The sequence below is a fragment of the Pinus tabuliformis genome, chromosome 7 (genome assembly GCF_031772625.1).
Source record: "Pinus tabuliformis cultivar Carrire ecotype Pingquan chromosome 7, CPIR1, whole genome shotgun sequence".
NCBI classification, from domain to species: Eukaryota; Viridiplantae; Streptophyta; class Pinopsida; order Pinales; family Pinaceae; genus Pinus; species Pinus tabuliformis.
This window is the reverse complement of record NC_142293.1, coordinates 1,474,634,191-1,474,659,897: the sequence shown is the minus strand read 5'-3', so window position 1 is coordinate 1,474,659,897 and position 25,707 is coordinate 1,474,634,191. Positions and strand designations below refer to the sequence as shown.

Below are 25,707 nucleotides of genomic sequence, written 5' to 3'. Positions count from 1 at the left end.
GTTAATGGTCACACCTAGCCGTTTGGAAGATCTGCTCTCCCTATTTAACTCGCAGCTATGATCTGACTCCTCAACTTATCCTGATGATGAACCACACTAGTTGGTTGGAAACGCGTCCAAAGGTTTTCTTCATGTGATTTACGCTGAAACTCTTCTTAACATGAGAATGTATTTATTTATTACTATAAAATAAGAATTCAAATTAATAAAGAGATTAACTAAAAGAAACCCTAAATAAAGAACCCTATCGGTCTTATTATGTTATCTCAAGATTTCCATGTCAAACATGAGAGTTTCAAAGTAATGATATCTTCATGGAAAATGTAAGGAATCCAGTATATTGATCAGTAGTACAATACATCCTCAAAGATGTAGAAGATGGCAGTAGTTATTTACAAGATAAAAAAAAAAGGGTTTGTGAATCTCATAATTGAACAATCTTGTGTTAATAGTGGGTTGACAAGAAAGAATAAAATTTTACAAATTAAGGAAAATGGAGATACCACAGAAAATGTAGTATATGGTTATGATGTAAAAATGTCAATATTGTCACTTTAATCTATGTTTAAGCGCTGGACAAATATGAAAAATATCATTTCAAATGTTGAACTGCATCCCTGTTGAAGGCCATTTATTGGGACCGTGAAATTGCTTGCCTTTATTAACGCTTCAGAAGCTTCATAACTCCCCTTAAAATCCCCTGGAAAAACGAATATATGAAAAAATATGAAGTGAAATACTTCAATGGATTGATTTTTCAGAGTTGAGCATTACAAGCAGAAGTAAATATAAGGAGACACAAATCCACATCAAATCTTCAGGTTGAATGGAAAGATTAAGAGCTTCTGCTTCATAAGTATAACCTCGATGATTCTCATTCCGCACCAATTTCATCGTTTCCTCCTCAGGAAGGGCAAAAAGCCTTTGACTTTGTTCAAAGACTTAGTCCAAAAAATCTTCATGGATGACATGATAGATGATATAAAAAAAATCTAGAGTCTACACATGACTATATAAAGATCAATCAACCATTCCATATATAATAATTTTTCAATGAACTGAATGAAAGGCCAGGGAAATGAAAGTTGAAAATTAAAACTGAGTTAAAAATACTTTGGGGTGCTGCACTGGCCCTAAAGTTGGGATTGGAAAAATCAATGCAGGCAAAATTCACAGGCTCAGAATAATCTATCCTGTGATCGTTAATTGTCTTTTGTCATTTGTTTCTTCTAAATCTTCGATACCTTCAAAATATGCCCTATTCATGGATACCAATACATAGCTATTTTTCCTCTTCTATCAATGAGTGCGAAAAGAAACCTCTGTTATCAACTAATGCAAACATAAAACTCATATCATGACTGCTAACTCTATCATTGTTGCCATTATGACTAATGACCTAGGAAAAACCTCATATCATAACTGCTAACTTATCATTGCTCCAATTATAACTAATGACCTAGGAATGGATGAACAACCTCAATTACGTCCCATTGCTAATGACCTAGGAATGGATGAACAACCTCCATTACGTCCCATTGCACTTTCTGGAGTGTTGGCAAAACCTCCTGCATACTTTAGAGTGTTACATCAGTGAGAGAACTGAGATTTTTTGAAATGTCCTACAAACAAGTAGCCCTTCATACGACATTTTATAATATTATTTAATTTTTTTTTAAACTCGTAAAAAACAAAATTTAAATTTCTTTAATACTGTGTTCAAATTTGAACACTGAATACCACACTTCTATGAAAAAGGAAAAGCGAGCGTTGACAATTTTGTGATCTATCCAAATATGGCAAAATACCATTTTATAAAAACAAATAATTTCAAAATAAATATTTCTTCCATTTTCATAAAAATAAAAATAAAATACCACTCTTTTATAATTAAAATATATATATATGCGTTAATCTCCATTTGCATCACACGTCAACACTTCGAGTGAAAACGAATATCTATTGTTTGTTTTATAAACCTGGCAAGGGTTGAGATGGTATAAACCTTTTACGCAAACGCAGTGATGATCTCTTTGCAAACTTCAAAAACGTCCTCCCCTTTCTCAACCTTCACTATCTGTCCCCATTCTATACCCTTTGCATAATTGAAATACACATGGATGTTGTTGTGCACTTTGAAATCTTTAAACAAGTTGGAATGCTCTATCCATAAAAATATGTGTAGCCTTCTTCCACCTACCCCTCCACAGAAGGTTTCGTAGACGTGTTCAGGGTCACCATTATTCCAATTGCCCTCTTGAAACGTAACACGTACACGAGAGCAAGGGGAACTGACACTGTAACCACCGTCAAGAACGCATAGCAATATACCACTCAGTGACTGGAAATTTCCCAACTTCTTAGAAATTTGGAAATTTTCATACACGATATCCTCCATTTTGGTCTTAAAACTCCCCAAAATACAACGAACTTCGTTCCGATTAGACATCTGCAAAAGTTTCATGAATTCATTTCAATTGAACAAGTCTAAAATCCAAACTATACAATATTATTCTCATCTGAGAAAACTTTAACACCCACCGCCCTGACATCCGCTAGTCCAGTAATGCTTGCAGTAGATAACTTTTCATGATAAGGCGATGTCTGCACAGAACTTCCAATTTTAAGTTAGAAAGAGAATATATACTGTTGTTTTTAAATTCAAATCGCAATATCCCCAACAGTTAAATTTAAATATATAAGCTTACACCAACACCCGTGCACCACCAAATACCATATAGTTCTGGGTACATAAAGACCCGTGCACAGATCGATATACTCACCCAAAGTACCCCGATGTCATTCCAGATAGTTCTCGTGTCGGTTGAAATGTTGAGACGATCCAAACGTCCACACTTACTCAATCCTTCCAGCCTTTTTAGCTTACAACATCCCCGTGCTTCAATCTCTTGTAGCGATATTAGACCACCGACATCCAGGGTCTCCAGATTAATACAATTACTTACTCGGATGAATTTAAGATTGGCCAGATTTGAAAGAGTTGTTAATGTCTTCAATTTGGGGCAGGATGAAAGGTCTAGATTTACTAGTGCTGATGGCAAGGCATTGACCTTCATTAGCACACTATTTTGTGAAAGATCAATAGTTTCGAGGCTGGATAGAACACCTTCGGGAATGCATATCTCGGATATGGATGTGGAATTCAATGATAAATCTCTTAAAACACTCTCCTTATCCTGGAAAGTAAAGTTGCATACTGGACTTCGTTTTATGGCCAAAAACTTGTTCTTCGGTGCTTCAATTTCTTGTGGTAAGATGCGCCGTAGAGCGGAGCATCCATCCAGAACCAACTCTGTTAAACCCTTCAACTTGCCCAGAGAAATTGGTAACTTTGTTATCCGTGGGCTCCCTATTTTTAGTTGTTCTAAATGGTCTAGTATTTCCAAGTTGTCTGGTAATTCTGATAAACCAGTATCTAGTAAATTCAGATATCTTAAATGCATTTGATATGGGATTGCCAGAGGCAAAGCTACCAAGTTTCGACAGCCTTCGAAGTCTACATACTCAAGAGTGGAAATGTTTCCCAAAATATCAGGTGAGATGGAAAGAGAGATGCATTCTAGCAATAAGAGATATTGAAGTTGCAATAACTGAGAGAAAGTGTTGGGTAGTGCAGTCAGATCAGAGCAGCCCGATAGATCTAAATGTCTTAGGTTTTGAAGTTGGGAAAACTCAATTGGAATTGACTGTAGGAACGCCAAATTTTTTAACACAAGCTTCGTCAATGTTCTCACGCCTGTTCCCTTCCATCCTAGAAAGCGGAAAAGGGAAGCAGTGTCCCATCTGCCCCATGCCTGAATAGCATCAATATTCATCTCACTTAAGTGCGAGGGAGGCTGCAAAGCACATATGAGCCGTTAATTTGATCGCATAGTTGCATAAATGACAAATTTAAGTTTAACACTACTCACTGCGATGTGCTTACGTCATTGTCAAAACTGTTGAACAACGCTTGGAGGGTTTCGCCCCGACCCTCAATTTCCAGAACTCTTAATCTTCGCAGAGAGATCGAGGGTGGAAAGTGACATGAAGTGACCTTGCGCAAGCGAAGCCATACCAAGTCTCCAGAGATATACCACGAATAAAAAATATCCGACTGATAGTAGGAACGCTCAATTACAAAGAGATGCATACCTTCAACCTCAGTTTTATTATTCACGAAGTCATGTCCCCGGATTGTTTCGGAGGACCGAATTCCCCGTATCCTGATGTGTGATCCGGCCTGAAAATCAAATTCAGCCAGCAAGTTAAAATGTCTATTTTCTTTATAATAAACAGAAAAATTAATAATCAATCAAATTTACATACCTGCGATTGCAACATTTGCTGTACATCATCTGAGCTAGAAAGTCGTAGCGGCTGAAGCGTCGGCAACGCACGAAGCTCTTCCCGGGCAATATGTCTGGCCAAACCTCTAACTTGATTGTGCATTGTAATTTTAACACTTCCATACTCGTCACCATGAACGTCCACGAGGCATTTTTGACGGAGACTTTCCAGATACCCAACAATTCTGTTGTTTTCATATAATCCCTCCAATACTCGAACCGTTAATTCTCGCTCTTCTCCAACTAAGAAACAGCCAATGTCCAAGAACACCTCCTTCTCTACAGGGTCCAGAGCTTCATAGCACATTTTTAATGGGTTAATTACATCGGAAAGCAGAGTTGTAGAGAGTTTATCCAACTGCCACTTCCAGTACTCTACAGACTGGCCAAGAAAGAGTCCTCCCAAAACCTTTAAGGTCAAAGGCAACCCCTCACATATCTTCAGGATCTCCTCGATTAGACCTTCGAATTCTTCAGATGCCTTAGATTCAGAGAAAGCATGGCGGCAGAAGAGCTCTCGGGCGTGAATTTTATGCAACGGCTTTACATAATATACTATAGTTCTTGCAGACGAGCGTCTGAGTAAATCCTGATCACGAGATGTGATCAATATGAGACTCCCAGAGGGCAGGTCATCCGTATCTAGCAGACCATCTATTTGATCCATAAGATCAACATCGTCCAGAACCACAAAAATTCTCGGGAGACGCCGTATACAATTTCGTAAAATACTCCTCCCTTTATAGATATTGTCAATATGGTTGAGACGATCACCCAGCAGATCAAAAAGGAGCTTATTTTGCAAGGATAGTAAATCCCTTTTCCTGACATCACATAAAAAACACGATCGGGTAAAGCCGGAACATTTCAAGCCATAGAGATATCTAGCGAGAGTTGATTTTCCTACACCAATCATTCCAGTGATCCCCACAACAGTTACTGGATCTCTTTGTTTGTTAATTTCATTTTGAAAATCCTCCGCTGCTTGGTGCAGGCCGACTGAGTATTTACCGACTTCTAGTGGTTCCGATTGAAGTATCTCTTGTACTACAATTTTCACAATTTTCTCCAAAAGTTCGCCAAGGTCACTAATAAACCACATAGATGTTTAGTAAGAACGAAATTTGATACCTCTAAAAATTCTCATAAATTTACTACATTTTGAACAGATAAATTGTAAAGCCTGTATATATAAATTGAAACCGCGGAAGCATGAAAGCCTTGTTACCTTTCTTTTGTTTTGAATAACAGACCAGAAATATGTGAGGCTTCATTGAGGGCTCTCTTCCATTTCTGAATGACTTCTATGGTGACTCTACCTTTGTGTTGGTGATTTTCGAAGGCTTTTGCATAACGACCATTCTCAATGTGACGAAGGTCGGTAGGCTGAACGTCGAAAAACACTGGAATAACCTTTGTGTTGCGCTTATGATGTGATCTCATAATCCAATACACTTCATCTAAACACCAACTGGATTCAGCATACGTCTCTGAAAAGATGGCAATGTGAAGAGAGGCAGACTGAATGGCGGTGCTGATGGCAAGTGTGATACTATCTCCCGTGCGAATTTCGTCTCTATCCAGAAAGACACTGAACCCGCAGTTTATGAGGCGATGGTATATGAGGCTGGCAAGCGTCTTTTTCACGTCCGGTCCTCTATGGTTTATAAACACTTGGAATGTTTCCGGCACTATCTCTGCCACTTGCACCTCCATAACTATCACCTCCTGCAAATGGAAATAGATGATATTAGATTCAATAGATGATCCAAACAAAGACGATTGATGCATTCAACTGCGAAAGTAATATAAAATTGTGCAAAGAGGAAAACTATAAATAATAAAATTGTGCAAAGAGGAAAACTATAAATAAAGTCATTTGATCTGCCAATCCACCGATGCAGGGCTGGAATTTGACGTTCCAGATTATTTCATGGTAAATGAAAATCTTAAAACATCCCCGGTGACGGGTTAAAAAAAAAAAAAAAAATTCTAACTGTAAATGTGACGTGCAGTTATTTAAATTATCTGGTAATCGTTGGTTGGAGGTAGGGTTGATTTTGAATAAAGCAATTAAGACTTCACATAGACCCTTTCCCTCCTATTTCTATGGATAAATCATTTCCCGAACTGGGAACTCTTAGAATTTAGACATCCATAACTCCGCACCATCTTTTCTCCGCACCATCTTTTCTCTGGCTTACAGATTACATTTCCATTGCACAAGATTGAATGTAATGTAAGGTAGTGATTGAGAAGCAGTCTAAAACCTCTTTGTTGAAAGGTATGGATCTGCCATCAATCGAGTTGACCACTATTGGATTGAAAAGCCGGTCCAAAAACTCTGCGTTGAAAAGTATGGATCTGCAATTAATTGAGTTGACCACCATTGGTTTGCCATGAACAGAACAAGCAAGAGCTAGTTGTTTATCTTGTACGGAAATAATTTAAGACCTAGTTATTTATCTTGTATAGAAAATAATTTAACACTGTTTTTCGAGAGGCCTTTTCTTATTACAATTTTTTTTAATATCAATAACAAATTTTTTCTGCTTATTGATTTGGATTTCTTTTCTCATTCTCATACTCTATTCCCACCTTAGTTTCATAGTATCGCTGCATTGCTAGGACTCGAAAAATTTTAACTTCCAAAAACTATGATGAATCCCTAAATAAAATAGACCCTTTTTTAATTCAGCACAACCATGTTACATTAAACAAGTGCTGCATGCAGCCGGTAGTCACTGTCGTAAGGGAATGCCTTTTTTGATTTGTGCACCATTTCTCGTGCTTTTGGCAAAGAAGCTAGCTGACATCAATTCATGTGGGTGTTGTATCACAATGAGTTTTAATTTCAAATTTGTTTTGAGAGTAGCGTTCGTGGGTTGATACCTCAACTCCTCTCTGCGTTACATTACTAATGAAGAACGTAAAACAAGCCAAGCCAAGCGAAAACCACAATGTTAAAGAAGCTGAGATGAAATTGCTGCAGTGCTTGTTTGCTTTTGGGAAGGGCTTTAACTAAGCTCAATTTCCAACTGTCACTAACTCCACACATTTAAATTAATTTAAATCTTTTTGTGGGGCCGCATTTTTCCTTGCTGAAATCTATGTTGTTATTTAGCAGAGAAAACATTTGTGTCACGATTCACAAATTTTTACCAAGTTTAATTTAGTAAATTATGTTGTTATTTAGTAGAGAAAACATTTATGTCACGATTCACAAATTTTTGCCAAGTTTAAATTTAGTTGTTCAAGATTAAATTTAAATTGTTGCACTAAGACGATGTAAAGTTAGCTAAATATGGGTTTACTAACTCCACACATTTAAATTAATTTAAAGCTTTTTGTGAGGCCGCTTTTTCCTTGGATCAAAATTTATATTAAATTATGTTGTGTGGCCGTAAGAAGTATTTAGGGGAGAAAACAATAATGCCATTCAATTTAGTGCATTAACCACGGCATTACACGTTCACGCCCACAAAAGCGAACAAAACCCACCAGTCTGCATGGATTACACTTGCAAACTTAGGGAAGCCAAGAAAATTGATAAGTGGAATATGAGTCCATTTGGGAGGGAGTGCCGAGAATCTTCGTTTTCTGTTTTGTTTTGAAACAAAATCATTCGGCTGATGGACGTGAGATTAGTTTAATCCCACGTGTAGGGGAAAAGCCACGTTGACCCAATTTTGTGCATGCACTGAGCTTTGTGTTATTTTAGCCAAAGATAAAGGAGGCAGGAAAGAGCACCTACGGTATGAGATAACCCCTGATTCGGCCGTTCTGAAAATCAGCATAGTTACAATGTGAAAATATTGCTACTGCTCTATTCCCCCAAAAAAAGAGGTGATCACCCCGTGGAGGCTGCATCTTTATCCTCGATTAGGGTTTTGATTTTGCAGAGTTTGTCTGATTAAAAAAAATAGTGGAGGAAAGGCGAGGCCGGTCTGTCTGATCTGGATTTAAATAGGAACGCAACAGATTACAAGATAACCATATACACAAAGATGCAGCGGAAATAATACTTCATTTCATTAATGGAAAATACTGAAATATGCTTACAACCAGAAATGGAAATAAACCAGCTAGGGCGATGGTAGCTTATCTCTGAGAAGAGATGTGGTGGCTACATGCCTCTGAACTGTATTACAATGAGGCTCGAAGGCCTATTTATTGTTGAGAAACAATGGAAAACCCATAACATTCCAAAACCTAACCCTAGAAGATGAAACGCCAAACTGTGGGCCCCGTTTGGGTAAATTGGTACACCAACTTCCCAGGGTCGTAACTTTGGCATACGATCTTCGTTTGACGCGTACAATAGCTCGTTAGAAAGATCTATCCGAGCACTGCCACTTTGGGAGGCAACATCGGTCCATGGACCCATGTTGCCCCAGATTTCCCAAAAAACATCGTTTAGGGCCTCAAAACGGCTCCGGAAGTTCAGGACCCGAAAAACTGCTAAAAATAGTAAGTTGTGCTACAATTAAGGAAACTGAAAATGCTGAGAGAAACAATGGTGGGGGTCCAGGTGGACTTGGCAGGTGGCCACCAATATCCACCTGGATCATTCCTCCCCCCTTAGAAAGCAATGGTCCCCATTGCGTTGAGTTCCTCCATGAGATGCAGAAACTTTTGCTGAACTTGTTCCCTGGTGAGCCACTTGCCCTGCTGAAGGAGTTGGCCTGCTTTGACGACTCGATACAGTTGGATATTCAGTTGGCGAGTGTTCTTGATCTGTGTGTCCATGATCCGATCAGTTGCAGCTTGTTCCATGCAATCTGGATTTAATTCTGTGGGTGTGAGCTGTTCTGTAATGTCGGATGTGTCCAACAATGGTGGAAAGTATGGCCGAAGGCGGTCCACATTGAACACTGGGTGCAGGCCAAGGAATGGGGGAATGCTGAGCTCAAATGCATTGTCTCCCATAGCCTTAGTAATGGTGTAAGGACCATATCGGAGTGGTCTCAGTTTCCGATAGGCTCCAGTAAAGCGTTCCTTTTGCAAATGCAACCAGACTTTGTCGCCCACCTGAAACTTTTGTGGCACCCGATGTTGATCATGTCGCTGCTTGTACTTGGCATTTAATTTCTCCAGAATGTCATGGACCTGCTGGCGAATATGTTGGATGCGCTCAATGAAGCTGGTGGCCTTATCTGTTTCGGACTGGACATGAGCTGAATTTATGTGATTAGCTGCAAGTGGCATGGCCACATCAATGGGGCATAGTGGCTGGAATCCCAAACCCACCTGAAAAGGGCTATGGCCAGTGGAGCTGTGAAGAGCTCGGTTGTAGCTGTGCTGAACATAGGGGAGGCTCTCGTCCCATGTGCGTGGATGCTTTGAGTTATACATGCGCAGAATGTGCACAATCATCCTATTGACAACCTCTGTATGGCCATCAGTTTGAGGATGGAAGGCTGTGGACTTCGTGAGTTTGGTGTCCAGCATTGACCAGAGATTGGACCAAAATGTGCTGAGAAACCGACTGTCCCGATCTGAGATGATAGACTGTGGGATCCCAAAGTGCACCCACACTCGTTCAAAGAAGAGTTTAGCAGTGGCTTCTGCTGTGATATTCTTCTTGCAGGCCGCCATAATGGCCATCTTTGAGAACCTGTCGACGACCACAAAAACACAGTCATTTCCATGCTTAGTGGAAGGAAGGCCTGACATGTAATCCATGGAGATGGATTCCCAAGGTCGACTAGGGGTAGGCAACGGGGTATAGAGGCCGTGCTTCTTGATGGTCGGTTTGGCAATGGCACAGGCAGTGCATGATCTGATGTACTTCCCAACATCCTGTCGAAGATTCGGCCAATAGAAATAATTTTGCAGTACTGCCACTGTTTTCTCGACCCCGAAATGCCCAGCAACCCGACTGTAGTGTGCTTCCCAAATCATCTTGGCGCGCTCGCTTGAAGGAACACAAAGGTGACCTAGGTGGCATAACAGGGCATCCTGGAGGTGAAAATCTGGAACATGCCGACCCTCCAAGAGTGTCTGGTATGTGTGGCCGAATTCTGGGTCGCTTTTGTAGAGAAGTGGCCAATCAGAAGTCTCGTGCCCACAAGAGTTGAGCACGGTGGTTAACGCCATGATCGGTGGTCGACTGAGGCAATCTGCAACATTATTGGTGCTGCCCTTCTTATACTTGATATTCAAGTGGAATTGTTGCAGGTATGTAGACCACTTCTGATGACGATCATTCTGCAATTTCCCTTGGGTCTGTATGAACTGCAGGGGTCGGTGGTATGTGTGGATGACCGTTTCCTTCCCCAAGATGTAATGCTTCCATTGTCGGCAGGCCTGTACAATGGAATACATCTTTTTATCATAAGTGGGGTACTTTCGGACTGTGTCTGAAAGTGTTTCACTGTGATATGCCACTGGATGTCCATGTTGAGTAAGGACCGCCCCAATAGCATAGTCAGAGGCATATGTCTTGATCTCAAATGGTTGTTGTAAATCTGGTAACGCGAGCACTGGTGTCGTGCAGAGGCGATCCTTCAACTCCATGAATGCCTTCTGTTGAGATTCAGACCAAAAGAATTTTGCTTTCGCCCCTCCCTTGGTGACATGACTCAAGGGCCAAGTAATATGAGAAAACCCCAACACGAACCTGCGGTAGAAGTTGGCAAGACCTAGAAAGCTGCAGAGCTCTGTTAGAGTGGTTGGAGATGGCCAATCCCGAATGACTTGGATCTTGGCTGGATCGACATGCACCCCCTATTCATCAATGATGTATCCAAGATACTAAACCTGGGTCATGCCAAAAGTTCATTTCTCCAAATTGGCACATAGCTTGTGTTGCCGCAGTGTTTGGAGAACCTGTCGGATGTGGTGGAGGTGCTCTTCCCAACTCTGGCTGAAGATCAGAATGTCATCCAAGTATACTACTACAAAGGAGTTGGTGAATGGCTGCAAGATGTCATCCATTAGCCTCATGAAGGTTGCAAGAGCATTCGTCAATCCGAAAGGCATAACCAACCATTCGAAAAGGCCCTCCTTGGATTTGAAGGCAGTCTTCCACACATCAGAGGGTTCAATTGGTACCTGGTGATATCCTGACTTCAGATCGATCTTGCTGAAATATTTCGCCCCCTTTAGTTGGTCCAGGAGGTCATCAATCCGCGGGATCGGGTACCTATTACGGACAGTGATCTTGTTCAGCGCCCGATAGTCAATACAGAGTCTCCACGTCCCATCCTTCTTCTATACCAACACGATCGGTCTCCCACAAGGCGATGAACTCGGACGGATGTGACCTTTCTGCAGGAGCTCCTGAATCTGCCTCTTGATTTCATTGTTCTCCAGAACGGAGCGCCGATAAATTGGTCCATTGGGTAGCGGCGCACCTGGGGTCAGATCGATGGAGTGCTTGACCTGACAGTGCAGAGGAACCCCTGCAGGGGAGGTGAAGATGTCCTTGTACTCCTCCACAACCTTGTCCATCTGTAGTTGTCGTGTAGAGGGACCCCGTCTGGAGGCTGCGGCCACCGTCTTCTTCTTTCCTTGAGGGCGTATCATCAAGAAAACAAATTTCCTGGTTTTGGAAATGATCTTACTGCATTGTTTTGCAGTAATCAAAGAGATGGCGGTAGGTGGTGCTACCTCTGGTATCCTGTACAACTTATTTTCCAATGTAATAATAATAGCACGGGGCCTTGATTCATACACAGCATGTCGCTTCCACAAGTATGGTTGTCCTAATAATACATCACAAACTTCAAGGGGAGCAATGTCACACAATACCTCATCCGTGAAGGGCTTGATGTTGTATGGAAGGCGACACTGCTGTCTCACGTGAAGATCTCGTCCTTGGTGAAGCCACCCAATGGTGTATGGTTGTGGATGTGCTGTGGTCTGTAAGCCCAATTGCTTCACGACCTCTGCCGAAGTGAGGTTCTTTTGACTACCACTATCAACAATGAACTGTATCGGGGAGCCCTTTACCCACATCTGGGAGTGGAAGAGACGCTCCCCCTCCTCTGGATCTTCAGGTTCATTTTTCTGGATCTTGGCGGTAGCAACAGTGGCGTTGGGATCCGCATCAATGATCTGCTTCCCTTTGTCATTCCCCTTATCGGGTTCTGACTCAGAGTCGGAACATGCATCTGATTCTGAAACCTTTAGCTCAGCCACCAGTGACTGCTTGGCCCAACACTCACTTGTGTTGTGGGTGGAGCTCTTATGGAACTCACACCATTTTCCCGTGTCCTTTTTCAGCTTCGCGGCGCTGTTCTTTGCTTGCAGCTTTGGTGGGTTGTCTTGGGCTGTCCCGCCTTGGCTTTGTCCTTTGTTCTGTGGTTTAGGGGCACCTTTCCCCTGCTTTGGATTCACAGATCCAAAGTCTTGCTTCTTTTGTTTAAACTTCTGCTCGACCTTCACGGCATATCGGTATGCTGCGCCGAGCGAGGAGATGTTCAGGAATTGTATTTCTTCCTGGATGTACTTGTGCAGGCAGCCACGGTATTTGAGTATCAAATGTTGCTCCGAATCCTTGATACCCAACTTTGTGCGAAGGGTATGGAAAAGATTGGTGAACTCCGGCACGTCTTGGTCCCTTCCCTGCCGCAGCGTGGTCCACTTTATGTATTCATCCTCATAGCTTCCGACAGGGTAGTACTGCTCCTTGATGGCATCCCGGAATGAATTCCAGGTGGGTGCGGTTGAAAATAGTGAGCCAGTACTTTCATCCTTCTGCTTGCTGTAGGTTTCCCACCAGTCCTTGACGTGGGGGGCTGCTTTGAGAAGAGAAAAAACAATCTTTTCCCGACTCGAAAATTCATGAACAGAAAAATAACCCTCTAGCAAATTTAACCATTTATCTACGGCATCTACATCTATCTGACCCTTGAATATGGGGATTTCAAAATTAACTTGTACCTTAAAGGGCGTGGCGTTTCCAGAGTAGCTGCTGGAAGCCCATGCGTCGCTTCTGGGTAGCCGCTGAAGGATCTGGGCAAAGCTGTCCATCATTGCGTTCCGTTGTCGCTCGAGGGCTTCTTCGAGCAAGATTTTGATGGGATCTCCTGCCCCCTCGTCTTTCTTCTCATCCGCCATGGGAGGCCGTCGGGATTTCCGAGGCTGGTCTTGCAAAGGTTCAACCAGTTCAAGCCCTAACTCCTTATATCCCGACCTTGTTGGGGACATGCAAAGAAAAACAGAGAAAAAGCAGACCGCTTTGATACCACTGATCCGGATTTAAATAGGAACGCAACAGATTACAGAGATAACCATATACACAAAGATGCAGTGGAAATAATACTTCATTTCATTAATGGGAAATACTAAAATATGCTTACAACCAGAAATGGAAATAAACCAGCTAGGGCGATGGTAGCTTATCTCTGAGAAAAGATGTGGTGGCTACATGCCTCTGAACTGTATTACAATGAGGCTCGAAGGCCTATTTATTGTTGAGAAACAATGGAAAACCCATAACATTCCAAAACCTAACCCTAGAAGATGAAACGCCAAACTGTGGGCCTCGTTTGGGTAAATTGGTACACCAACTTCCCAGGGTCGTAACTTTGGCATACGATCTCCGTTTGACGCGTACAATATCTCGTTAGAAAGATCTATCCGAGCACTGCCACTTTGGGAGGCAACATTGGTCCATGCAACATCGGTCCATGGACCCATGTTGCCCCAGATTTCCCAAAAAACGTCGTTTAGGGCCTCAAAACGGCTCCGGAAGTTTAGGACCCGAAAAACTGCTAAAAATAGTAAGTTGTGCTACAATTAAGGAAACTGAAAATGCTGAGAGAAACAATGGTGGGGGTCCAAGTGGACTTGGCAGGTGGCCACCAATATCCACCTGGATCACTGTCGGAAGATGATCACAGTGATGAAACGCTGCTAAGATAGTTCGGGAGTGAAGAGAAGTACGATGCTAAAGTTGGAGAATATTTTCACCTCGGACCGCGTCTTCCCCATAAAGAACAGGTCAGACAGCTTCTGCCCCTCAAGAAACATCTCGAGAAAGACTAGGTATAATAATTTTCTTTTCTCCTTTTTTCCGAACATTGCGACAATGAAAATTGCTCTGAGATTGTGGATTTTTATTATTTAATATCTGAAAATTGTTCAGAGATTGCGGATTTTCTAATGTTAGGATTTTCGAAACAAAATTTATGAATTTTTTTTTAAAAGATTGTAGATTTTTGTCATTATATCGAAAAATTTTCTATCAGATAAATTTTCCTAATAAGTAATACACCTGCTAATGGGGAAAGAACAAAATTCTTACTTCAATATTGCAGCACGCAAACATATAATATAGTTGAGGGTTAAACAATACTCTATTCAATCAAATTAAAATATCAGTCGCGGTAAAAACTGTAGAATGTCATGAGAATCTGTAGTGTACTAATGAGGTTATGAGACAACTTGTGGAACATTGTTCAATAACTAAATTTGGGAGATTGTTGATTTGGGAATTTTGGGAAATAGAAATTCAGGAATTTAGGAATTCATCTTGGAACTACACCTATATGAGGGTTAGGAGATAGTGTAATGAAATTCGATTTGAATTTTTCAAAATTATTAGAGACATTGATGAAGACTTTACTAAACCTAGATCAATGACAAGTATGGTTAAAGGAGAGTGTTGGAAATATTAACTTCTACTTGCTTTTTTCTTAATGTCTTATATTCTTCATCATATGCAATATTTACCTGAGTTGTTTACTTGTATTATTTAGGATATTGATTATTAATTGGATTTAAGAAATTAATTAGGATATTGATTATTAATTGGATTGAAGAAATTAATTCCAACTAATATAGTTTCTAAATTAGTCTGTAGTTGACATATTCTCTCAATTATCTAGAATGTTTCCCTAAAATAAATAATCTATATTAATGTGTAGCTTGTTATATAAGAAGGTAATATTGTATATGATAATATTATATGCGGAATAACTTGTAGATAAAATAATTTCATCTATTTATATTCATATGTATTACACCACATCTTTCCATTGTAATTGTACTGAATTTTAAAATTTATTTCCAAGCTCTCTTGTAAGGTAAAATATTCTAAAATGAAGAATAAGAACATAGGCTCTCTTATACAGATAAGAATACTTTGAATACAAAATTAGAGAAATCGTGTGGTATTAAAACCTATATAGGTAGTGATGTCCTCGAGCATCAAACTCCTATTTTTTAACAGGCGCGAAACCATCCCAAAATAACCCATAAAACGTTATTTTTTCACTTTAATTTTGTTCTTTGGAGTGGGAAAGTGAATAGTAGAAATTACATCCATCACCTTTTTTTGAAAAATATTTCCTTCATAATGGGATAAGGAGATCATTATGAGGAACTACGTTTCCTCTCCCTATATATAGAAAATAAATCATTCCTTTGTTTAGGTGATGAATCAAAGAATTTTTCCATATGCATAATTGGGTTGATATGGATAATACTTGGTGAAACACGCACCATATTTTTTTGGGATCTAGGTATGGCGGAACTACGTTTCCTCTCCCTCTATATAGAAAATAAATCATTCCTTTGTTGAGGTGATGAATCAAAGAATTTTTGCATATGCATAATTGGGTTGATATGGATAATACTTGGTGAAACACGTACCATATTATAACTAATATACAATATGCCAAGTCATGTTACACAGTATGAACAAAATCACATATACTGTTAAATGGAACCCTTGGTTTTAATGGCCACAGAATCGAAGTTAAAAGTTATATAACAACAATTTATTTAAAATTATTTTCGACAGAACAATGCGAAAAAACAGAAGAAACAAACTTTTAATAGTATGAAACCCTAACAATTGGACAACCCATGAACTGGGTTTTGGTCATGGTTACAAAACCCTCAAAAAGAAAAAAAAAATAGTCTCTTGAGAACCTAGCATTCGAGGAATAAAAGTCATGAGATAGAAAAGAAACCCTCAATGACAGATTTTGTAGAAGTTATTCCTTCCCAAAGAACACTAACCAATGCTGAACATCAGTGCATAGCTCAGAGTTAGTGGTCAATCGAAAACATAATAGTCATAAAGTGAATCACAGGTTATAAGAGAACCATAAGGTCAGATTATACCTTTAAAGGTGATTGAAATCAAGCGAAGTCAAATTATTGTCGTGGAATTCGCAGTCGGAAGATAGGAAAATTAGGAACAACACGAAATTGTAAAACAGTAGGTAGCCCCAAAATCCTTAGCTTGCAAAATCGGATAGCCAGAGACCGCTTGGTATGTATCGAATCTTGGATAAACTTTACCTACATCAAGAGCCATTACAAAGAAAAAGTCATTAAATTATCACTCTGTGACCAAAAAGAGGGATTAATTCCCAAACAAACATACGCAATATTAACCCTTGTTACAGAAAACAGAATTCCCTGACCTGAGCTATCCACTTTGGGCCTGTCGGCTGGTGTTCTCATTGTAAGCCTCAATATTAATAAATGGGCATCACACTACATAAAACATAAAAGAAACCCTTGAGATGCCGAAAGACTGGAAACATGAACTATAGAACCCTCTGGCAAACCTGAAATATTCGTGGTGGTCTATGGCACAAATTGCAAATTTTTTCATATTTGTACTGGTTCTCGTGTTGCTTACCTCGCTTGCCTTGTCTTTTGTGGTGCAGGTGCTTCGGTGTAGATCAAAAGAACTCACTAGAGACGAGTACACAGAGGTGAAAGGCTCCTCGCAAGCTTTCTGTTTGTGATATAAGCTTTGACAGGGTTCCATACGGTGTGTAAGCTTGGGTGGTAAACACGGGCTCTGACAGGTGGTCAACATGCAAATTAGATGCTGGCTTAACGTGGAACAGGCCCCAGAAAGAACTTAGGATAAGATGATATTGCAAACTTTGCCTCCACAGCCTACCACAGCGTACTTTGGATAACATAAGATTGCCTCAATATTTTTGCATCGGGCAACGTGAAGGCTGCAATAAGACCTCAATTGTTTGCCGAACCAAAAACTTTGGGTAAAATTTTGTTGAATAAAATTGGGAGCATCAAACTTAGGTTAAAATGCGAAAACACCGAAAAAAACCGGTCAAAGTATCAAGTAATGGTAGGTCAACAATCGATCGTTCGTTATTAGTCCCAGGGAGGGACTAATAATGAGAAGTTGCATAATAATAAATAAAAGTAAAATCAAATTAACACTAATAAATATGATTAACACGAAAAAAATAACAAATATGTGAAAACTAACGGTCAAGGAATTTTAACTCGAAACAAATTTGAAATTCCAAGCTAAACTGATGGAAAAAATTAAATGCTTAACCCGTCGGCCTCACAGGAATTGTACTTTCTGAATATGTGGGCTAGCAAGCAGCACCCGGCTACAGAATGCTTTGCTTTGTATAGAATTTTAATAATTTAGATCCCCGTGTAAACCTTGATATACTGAGTAGTAAATACTGCTTTGTAATTAGATCCCCTGTCAACCAGCTTGATGATATACAGAGTAGTATTTGTGATTATGTAGGATGATGGATAAACGTAAATTCCTATTGAAATTAATTGAGAAAAACAGCATGAATAGCTTGTTAATTCCCAGGAACTGTACCAGCTCTATGTTGGGCAAGCAAAATCCACCATTAATAATGATTGGCAAGTGCACTTCTACAGCGTTAAGTATTGCTAGCCAATGCATAATAACGTAAAAATGTAGATGACGCCCATTATGGTATTTGAACTCACATGACTCGTTCACTGTGATGATGTCCTGCAGGTTCTTGGCAATGTCTTATTAGGATTAGAGATATAAATAAACAAACACTCAGGAAATTCTTGATTTACATCAAAACTGTGTAGAATTTCCAAGTCAGTGTGAAATAATGGAAAAATGTTAGAAAGAGAAAGTGGGTCGCAGGCATATGTGGTAAGTGTGGAGAAATTCAACAAAATAAATGGAAAGAAAAAGACACGTGTCAGGTTGGTTGTAGTTTATCACTAGAAAGATCGTAGCTTTTTTAGTATTGGAAAATTTTAAAATATATAATCAAAAGCATAGCTATATAGAATTAAATGTTTGATAAATATTAAGTTACATTTTATGTTTGATAATTTAGCTCCGCGAATTCAAGTTAGAAATTGTGCTCAAATTACATAAATAATTATAGGTTATATTGGTGAATGTTAAATTAATAATATTTGATAGACAAATCATCTTATAGTCTTGCTTTGGCATTAACTAATAAATTGAGCCAATTATCCAAGTGGCATTATATTGTGCAAATGTTGCAATAAAACCTTCAAGTTATGGTCCAATCAAATGTTTGAATTTTTTTTTTTAATAATATTGAAAAACAAATATATATTTTTCAAAGTTGAGCATTATAATTTGCATTGATTCATGCTAAACTAATAGTGATGAACATACAAATTGATTGTTAGAGTCTAGCCTTGGTAGGGACCAAGCTTGGAATTTCAAATCCTCTCTGCCTATCAAAAGGAAATTTGTTGAAGTTTTTGTATTTTTCATGCTCTTCATTTTGTTGTGAATGTCAACCTCCCCTTATCTCAAAACTCTCTTTCAACTACTTTTGCATCTCAACTTTCATTAATCTTCCTCTAAAAGTGCCTTGTTTTCCCTAAGTTAGCATAAACATGTTAATTGTTGCAACTTTATTCCATAGTAATATCTTTTGTTTAATTCTCTCTCTTTTTAATCATATAGTCTCTTGTTTTCAAATTAAAGGAATAAGTTATTTCATTCTCAAATTTATTTTATGTTATAAAATATTTGACATCAAAAATTATTTCAATTTGCAAAGTGGATTTAAGGATATAGATTTTGTTAATCATTTGATAACTTTCTATATATATAATGAAAAATAATTAGACCTTAATTCCATTAATTTTTATATCTTTAAATTTTATATGATTTTAATTTAGTATGAGAGAGAGAGAGTTGATAAAGAAAAAAATACTAAGACTCATACTTAATGCTTTTGACTAAAAGATTTATAATAATGAGATATTCATAATTTATTTTTATTCTTACTCATACAAAATGTTATAAATTCTTCAGACTTTAGAAAATATAGGTAAAACAACTAATCCTTATTTCTTATTTAAGAGTTATGTGTTATAATTATATTAAATTGAATTTCAATTTCATTTAATCATTAAAACAATTAATTTATAAAACAACCCAAAATATATTATGACTAATTAAATCAACATTAAACTTAAAAAACAATTAAATTATTTTTAAAATTCCACCAAAAAATACAATTAAATTAATCCTAAAAAATACACAATAGCATTTTGATTTTTTTTTAAAATAAGAAAAGCCTCCAACTCAACTGCATACCACTCACTGAAACAACTAAATTTTTATTAACCTAAAACCATGTACATTCATAAAACTCATAAAACTAGCCGCCTCAATCAAACATACAACCTCAACAATCAACAATCACCTTGGGAATAAGTCTTAGTATTTCTTTAACAAGTCAAAAACACCTCAAAATACTTCAATGCTTTACTGCACTGATAGCGACCATGTAAACTATAGACATTTTAAACCCTAGTTGGGCATGCGAATGGGATCAGGATGGCCTCTCAATTCTTGAGGAAGTGTGAAGTGCATATATACGCTTATGCCAAGAAATTTAAAGTTTTGGGTGCATTCAATACTATTAATATGAATGCTATCTCAATCCATTGAAATTTGAATATGTGAAGTTTCAAAATGCATATGACAAGTTCACACAAATAAATAACATATCAAATTTGGAATTTGATATATGCAATCGATCATATTATTATATAATAATCATTATAAAAACTTATAATCATATGGTGTCTTCTTAAAATATTACTGCATAAAGTTTTTAGTTGAGACAACAATTTGGTTATTAAGATTGTACAAAGTTTGAACCCTTAACCAATTTAGTTATAAACACACAAATTCTAACTAGAAATAATTATGGGTGTTATACGACATTGCATTATACAACAAATTGACGTGAATCGTATAGATAAAATTCAATTGCATTCGGTTTCCAAAAATAAAAATATTTTACCAAAATTTTTATGAGTAATCCCAGTTATAGAGCTTGAGAGTGCAATATTTTACCAAAATTTTTATGAGTAATCCCAGTGATAGAGCTTGAGAGTGCAAAATAGTTGTTGGAAACCTGGAAACCTGAATTCCCAGTTATAAATATTCAATGCAATTATGCTTTATGGCTGAGTTGTGGATTTAATGCGGACAATGCGGACACGTAGGAGAGATTGAGAGTGCAGCCAACTACTTGTATTTAAACTTATGCTAAGTGGAAAATCCCTTAAATGGTATAGGTATTATAATTTTTGATGGTTTATATTTAAAATCAAATGTCATTCTGACGGAAGACGTCAAATTCCAGGCCTGGTAGGGACTAATAACGATTCCATAACCATATTTAAATTGACGTCAAATTCCAGGCCTGGTAGGGACTAATAATGATTCCATAACCATATTTAAATTTAATTAATAAACACGCAAAAACTTAATGCTTACAATGTAACAAGTTTTTTAACCATGGATATCCAATTCCACTTTACCATGGATATTATTAACTTGTAAATAGGCTTTGTTACAATACCATGGCTTATAAAAACCATAACTCATTTCAAAATAAAAAATTAAAAGTAAAATATTTTAGATATTACATATAACATTGATTACATAGAGTGAAAATTCTCCATCATATGGATGGAGGGAGGGAGAGAGGGGGGAAGAAGGAGAAAGGGAGGGAGATATTGAGAGAGCTGGAAGTTGAGAGAGAGAGAGTGATGGGTAGGGAAGAGAGAGAGAGGGAGGCATAAGAGAGGCAGAGAGAGAGGAGTGTAGGAAGAGGATAGAGGAGGGAGAAAAAGATGTAGTTGGAGGGGGAGAGAGAGGGAGGGAAGAACAAACACATAGAGAGATAGATGTAGAGAGAGACAAAGTGACAAGGTAGAGATGGAGAGAGGGTAGGAGGGAAGATAGAGAGGATATTTGAGAGAGTGGGAGAGAAAGGGAAGAGAGAGTGGGATACATAGAGATGGAGACGAGAGAGAGGGGGAGAGAAGGAGAGAGGGAGGTGTAGAGAGAGAGATGGGGGCGAGAAAGGGAAAGAGAGGGAGAGAGAGGGAGAGAGGGTAGGAGGGAAGATAGAGAAGAGAGGTGAGAGAGAAGGAGATAAAGGGAAGAGAGAGTGGGAGATAGAGATGGAGATGAGAGAGGGGGGAGAGAAGGAGAGAGGGAGGCGTAGAGAGAGAGAGATGGGGGGAGAGAGAGAGAGATGGTGGGGGAGAAAGGGAGAGAGAGCAAGGAAGAGAGAAGGAGAGAGGTATGGAGAAAGTAGAAAAGGGATGAGAGAGAGGGAGAGAAGTTGTTAGGTAAACTTGATTCGAGAATAAATTTAAGTTTGACCATCTAACCGTGGAGGTTTTGGGCATGTGGTATTGTGTACCCATGGTTTTATGCCCCTAGTATTGCATGTAATGGAGCCTATAAAAGGTTGGGAATAGTTCATTTTAATGTAAGGTCAAGAAGGTGAGCGGTGAAAGTTCACTTGGTTTGGTTGGCCAAGGTTACTAGAAAATATCTTGTCCATTATGTGTATGTTTCATTACTAAATCTTTCGTGGTAATTTTTTAATTATCTCTCTAGTATATTTTCTAGGCGTAGTATGGGAGATAAATGTGGCTTGAGAGGGATGCTTCTATTGCCAAGGGTTTGTATTGGCCTCGTAGATGGAGAGATCTGAGTGATAAATGTGGCTTTAGAGGGATGCTTCTATTGCCAAGGGTTTGTATTGGCCTGGTAGATGGAGAGATCTGAGCGTTGGTTGTATGCAAAGTGTTACTTAAATCAAATGATGGTTCATTATGAGTTGTAGCGATGGAAGTTGGTTTTGGAGAGAAGAGCATAGAGCCTCTCAAGGTGAGAGGATGGGTTGGGATAGAAATAATGGAAGAGTTTACCAAAAAAAATTTATTATAATGGAGTTGAAAAATTGTTGCATGTGAATGGGCATATTCTTGTAAGAGCTTGAAAGGAATGTGTACTCCTCGGTAATCACTGATAAATTTTGGGTTGGGCGGCCTCACTATGGTTGGATTTATTCAAGGAACCCCAAGTCAAGTTTAAGGGGGGCAGTAAAATTGACTCAAGGATAAAGTCAATGTTGACCAGATTAAACAGTGGTTTTGGGCACATGGTATAGTGTACCCATGGTTTTTAGCCCATGGTATTGAATGTAATGGAGCCTATAAAAAAGTAGGAAAACTTCATTATAATGTGGGGAAGGTTCACTTGGTCTGGTTGGCCATGGTTTTGGCCAAGGCTAATGAAATTTCATTGGGTTGGATTTTTCCAGAGTTGGGGTTTTCCTAGGGAAAATATTTTGTGCAATGTGTGTGTTTTATTATTGTTGTTGTGTTGATGTATTTCCTCAGTAAATCTTTCGTAGTAAATTTTTAATTGTCTCTTTGGTTAAATTTCAACATAAGTATCCAACCTAGATGTGGTATATGTATATAAAAACCAACCTAGATCCATGTTAACCCCGGATCTATCAAGCCCCGAGAGGGATCAAATCTCTTTTCACTTCAAAGAGATTTGCATCTCAAGAGATTTGATCCGGTATGTGTATATAAAAAGCAACCTAAGTCCATCTTAACTCCAGATCTATCAAGCCCTTATATCATAAAATGCACTCAATATATATAATCTCAATAAATTAACAAATAAAAACCATTAAACTAAATTAGGAATAAAAGTAAAATATTAACATATAACCTATCTCTATCGAAACAATTCAATGTGGCAACATTGTACTATCCCCGTTGGGGTTCAGTCAAGGTAAACCCAAACTGTGAAGACATGCTTTTGGTTCTATAGGTGGACAAGTGTAGCTGTTTAGAACATCTACCTTGGTGCATAGCATTTACACCCTAATTTCAAATATTACAAAGCCTAAAAAACGTAGTGTAGTTCATGTATGAATATTTTAGGCGATACTATCTTTTGCATTGGACTTCATGATGTGTACATACATATATATGCCTGCACTACGAACATATCTTTATTACATGTAAAGTTTTATTCAGGCATCACAACTCCATGAGAATTGGACTTGCAATCCCAGTTAGTAATCCCTTTGAATGAACAGCTGAACATAATTTGCTTTGAATGAACAGCTGAACATAATTTGTTTTGTTGGTAATTATATTTGTTCCCTTGTTGTTAGATGATTATTTCCCCAGTTTGCCGGTGACGTCCGGGTACCAGACGGAGCATTTTCAAACATTTGCACAGCTTTGTTCCACATAATGTCCTATACTAGCGGTCAACAGGTAGGCATAGGTCAGTCTTGCAAATAGCGGTGACCAGAGGAACCCAAGAGGTAATTAAATGATTTCCATGTATCGTCCTTAATTAAGTTTAGACTCAACATTAAATACAGTTCTTATATCCCTCTAAATTTTAGCATCATGAGGTGGGTTTCCTATGCAGAAACTTAGAGACATAATCTCTGAAATCCAGTCTTTCTGTCTCCCACATCTATTGAATTCAAAATAGAAAGAGATTTTTTCTATTTGGAAAAACAAAAAAAGAAAAAAACCCTCGAAAGATAAATTTTAGCATCATGAGGTGGGTTTCCTATGCAGAAACTTAGAGACATAATCTCTGAAATCCAGTCTTTGTATCTCCCACATCTATCGAATTCAAAATAGAAAGAGATTTTTTCTATTTGGAAAAAGAAAAAAGAAAAAAAACCCTCGAAAGATAAGTTAAATATGCAGTATTATTTTTTAAGAAATAACAACCATTTAAAAGCGTAAAACAGAAGAAACAGCTCAAAAATACCCTGTGCTCTATGTAGCGTCCAAAGCCTGTGCTCTATGTACAGTCGTTCTTCTTCCTCAATGCTGCTTCCACGATTCTTCCCCAAGGGATGCTGGCCACCAGAGCTTCCACCTCGGCCGTGGTTAGAGCTTGCACTAAGAAATGCTTAACCTGAAGCCATCAAAGAATCCTATGAGCCAATAGCTCTACTCCCGGAACCAACAAGTATAGCAATGGATCTTACAATAGACATTACGTACAAACCTCACGCCAATAAGTATAGCAATGGATCTTACGTATAACTTACGGCTTAAGTTACGTTTAAATTACTATTTAGTCCTTGACCATTGAGTGAGGCAGATCGGGGAATTGAGGCTTGAGTGAGAAACCAAGATATTTAGCCATTCAGCCATTCAGGTAATTGAGGCTTGATTGAGAAACCAAGCTATTTAGCCATTCAAGAGAGGCCCACTGCGATATAACATGAGGCGGAACGTTGACGTTATCTTAATAATGAAAGGCGGGAGGACCATAGAAATAAAGGTGAGAGGACCACTACGATGTGGAATCTGGACCTCTGCGTGGTATGGCATGCATAATATCCCATCCAAATGCCGTAAGTTAAGGGGCACCTTTTCTGTTGGCCCGTTTTTGACATCCTCCCCCGATTCCGTTTTTGCAGCTCGCTTCGTTAACGTTATTCCGTTAGCATTAGTCGCAACAAGCCGTCTGGACTGTGTGACCTCCCTCTCTCGATTTTTGAGAAGCTTGGCGTCCGAGATGTAAGTCAACCTGCTTTAATGCTGTAACAATCTATCTTCCAGTGTCGCTTTCATGCTGGAACAACTTATCCTCCCGTGTAATTATCTTCCAGTGTCGCTTTCATGCTGGAACAACTTATCCTCCCGTGTAATTTGACCATCATAGGGTAATTTGATTTGTCCGTTGAATATAGCGGCAAAATCAGTACGACCACAAGTGGTCGGAATCTGGACAAAAAATTTCAAAAAAAATTGTAGAGACAATGTTTGAATCGTGTGTGTTTTTCATGGTGAAAATGGATTCAGCACCATCAAAAACGTCTAGGACAGCAAATATTTTGAAGTTTAACTAGTAGGAGGAATTGCTTGGAAACTTAAGGAAATTCCCGTCATATTTAGAGAAAATTTGTCAAGGATTTTTGTAAATCCAAGTTATAGTTGTTGAAGTTCAACAACTATAACTTGGATTTACAAAAATCCTTGACAAATTTTCTCTAAATATGACGGGAATTTCCTTAAGTTTCCAAGCAATTCCTCCTACTAGTTAAACTATGGCTAAAACCCTTGTTAATATGCTTTGCTAAAAATAATCAAAATAGATATTAGAGTTACAAAAAAACTGTCAACTTTAATAGGGTGTTTCATTTCATTTCTTGTTCATTTCAATTTTTTTAACATACTAATTTACTGTCACTTCAACATATTTTAAGTGTGTTTATTTTTAAGTTCGCAAATAGGGTAGTTCTTTCCTTTCCATTTTTGT

The 25,707-nt window shown here is 38.5% G+C and overlaps 1 protein-coding gene across 1 annotated transcript; it reads right to left on the bottom strand.

The window, feature by feature from the left end:
• LOC149253378 (TMV resistance protein N-like) lies at window positions 1-24,502 on the bottom strand. Its single transcript, XM_089459913.1, has 7 exons — window positions 24,205-24,502; window positions 5,578-6,077; window positions 4,330-5,437; window positions 3,947-4,243; window positions 2,784-3,857; window positions 2,542-2,604; window positions 1-2,449 (listed from the first exon to the last, which is right to left on the bottom strand). Exons 2-7 carry the CDS (start codon window positions 6,063-6,065, stop codon window positions 2,009-2,011), a joined length of 3,471 nt encoding a protein of 1,156 aa, XP_089316039.1. The 5' UTR covers window positions 6,066-6,077; window positions 24,205-24,502; the 3' UTR covers window positions 1-2,008.
• Between the last annotated feature and the right edge of the window lie 1,205 nt (window positions 24,503-25,707).

What these genes read in the sequence shown, in the direction of transcription:
- LOC149253378 (XM_089459913.1), bottom strand. Translation starts at nt 6,065, where the DNA reads ATGGAGGTGCAAGTGGCAGAGATAGTGCCGGAAACATTCCAAGTGTTT. An exon ending in TTATTCAAAACAAAAGAAAG is followed by an intron (nt 5,438 to 5,577) that starts GTAACAAGGCTT and finishes GTGGTTTATTAG; the next exon opens with TGACCTTGGCGAACTTTTGG. An exon ending in TCAACAGTTTTGACAATGAC is followed by an intron (nt 3,858 to 3,946) that starts GTAAGCACATCG and finishes TGTGCTTTGCAG; the next exon opens with CCTCCCTCGCACTTAAGTGA.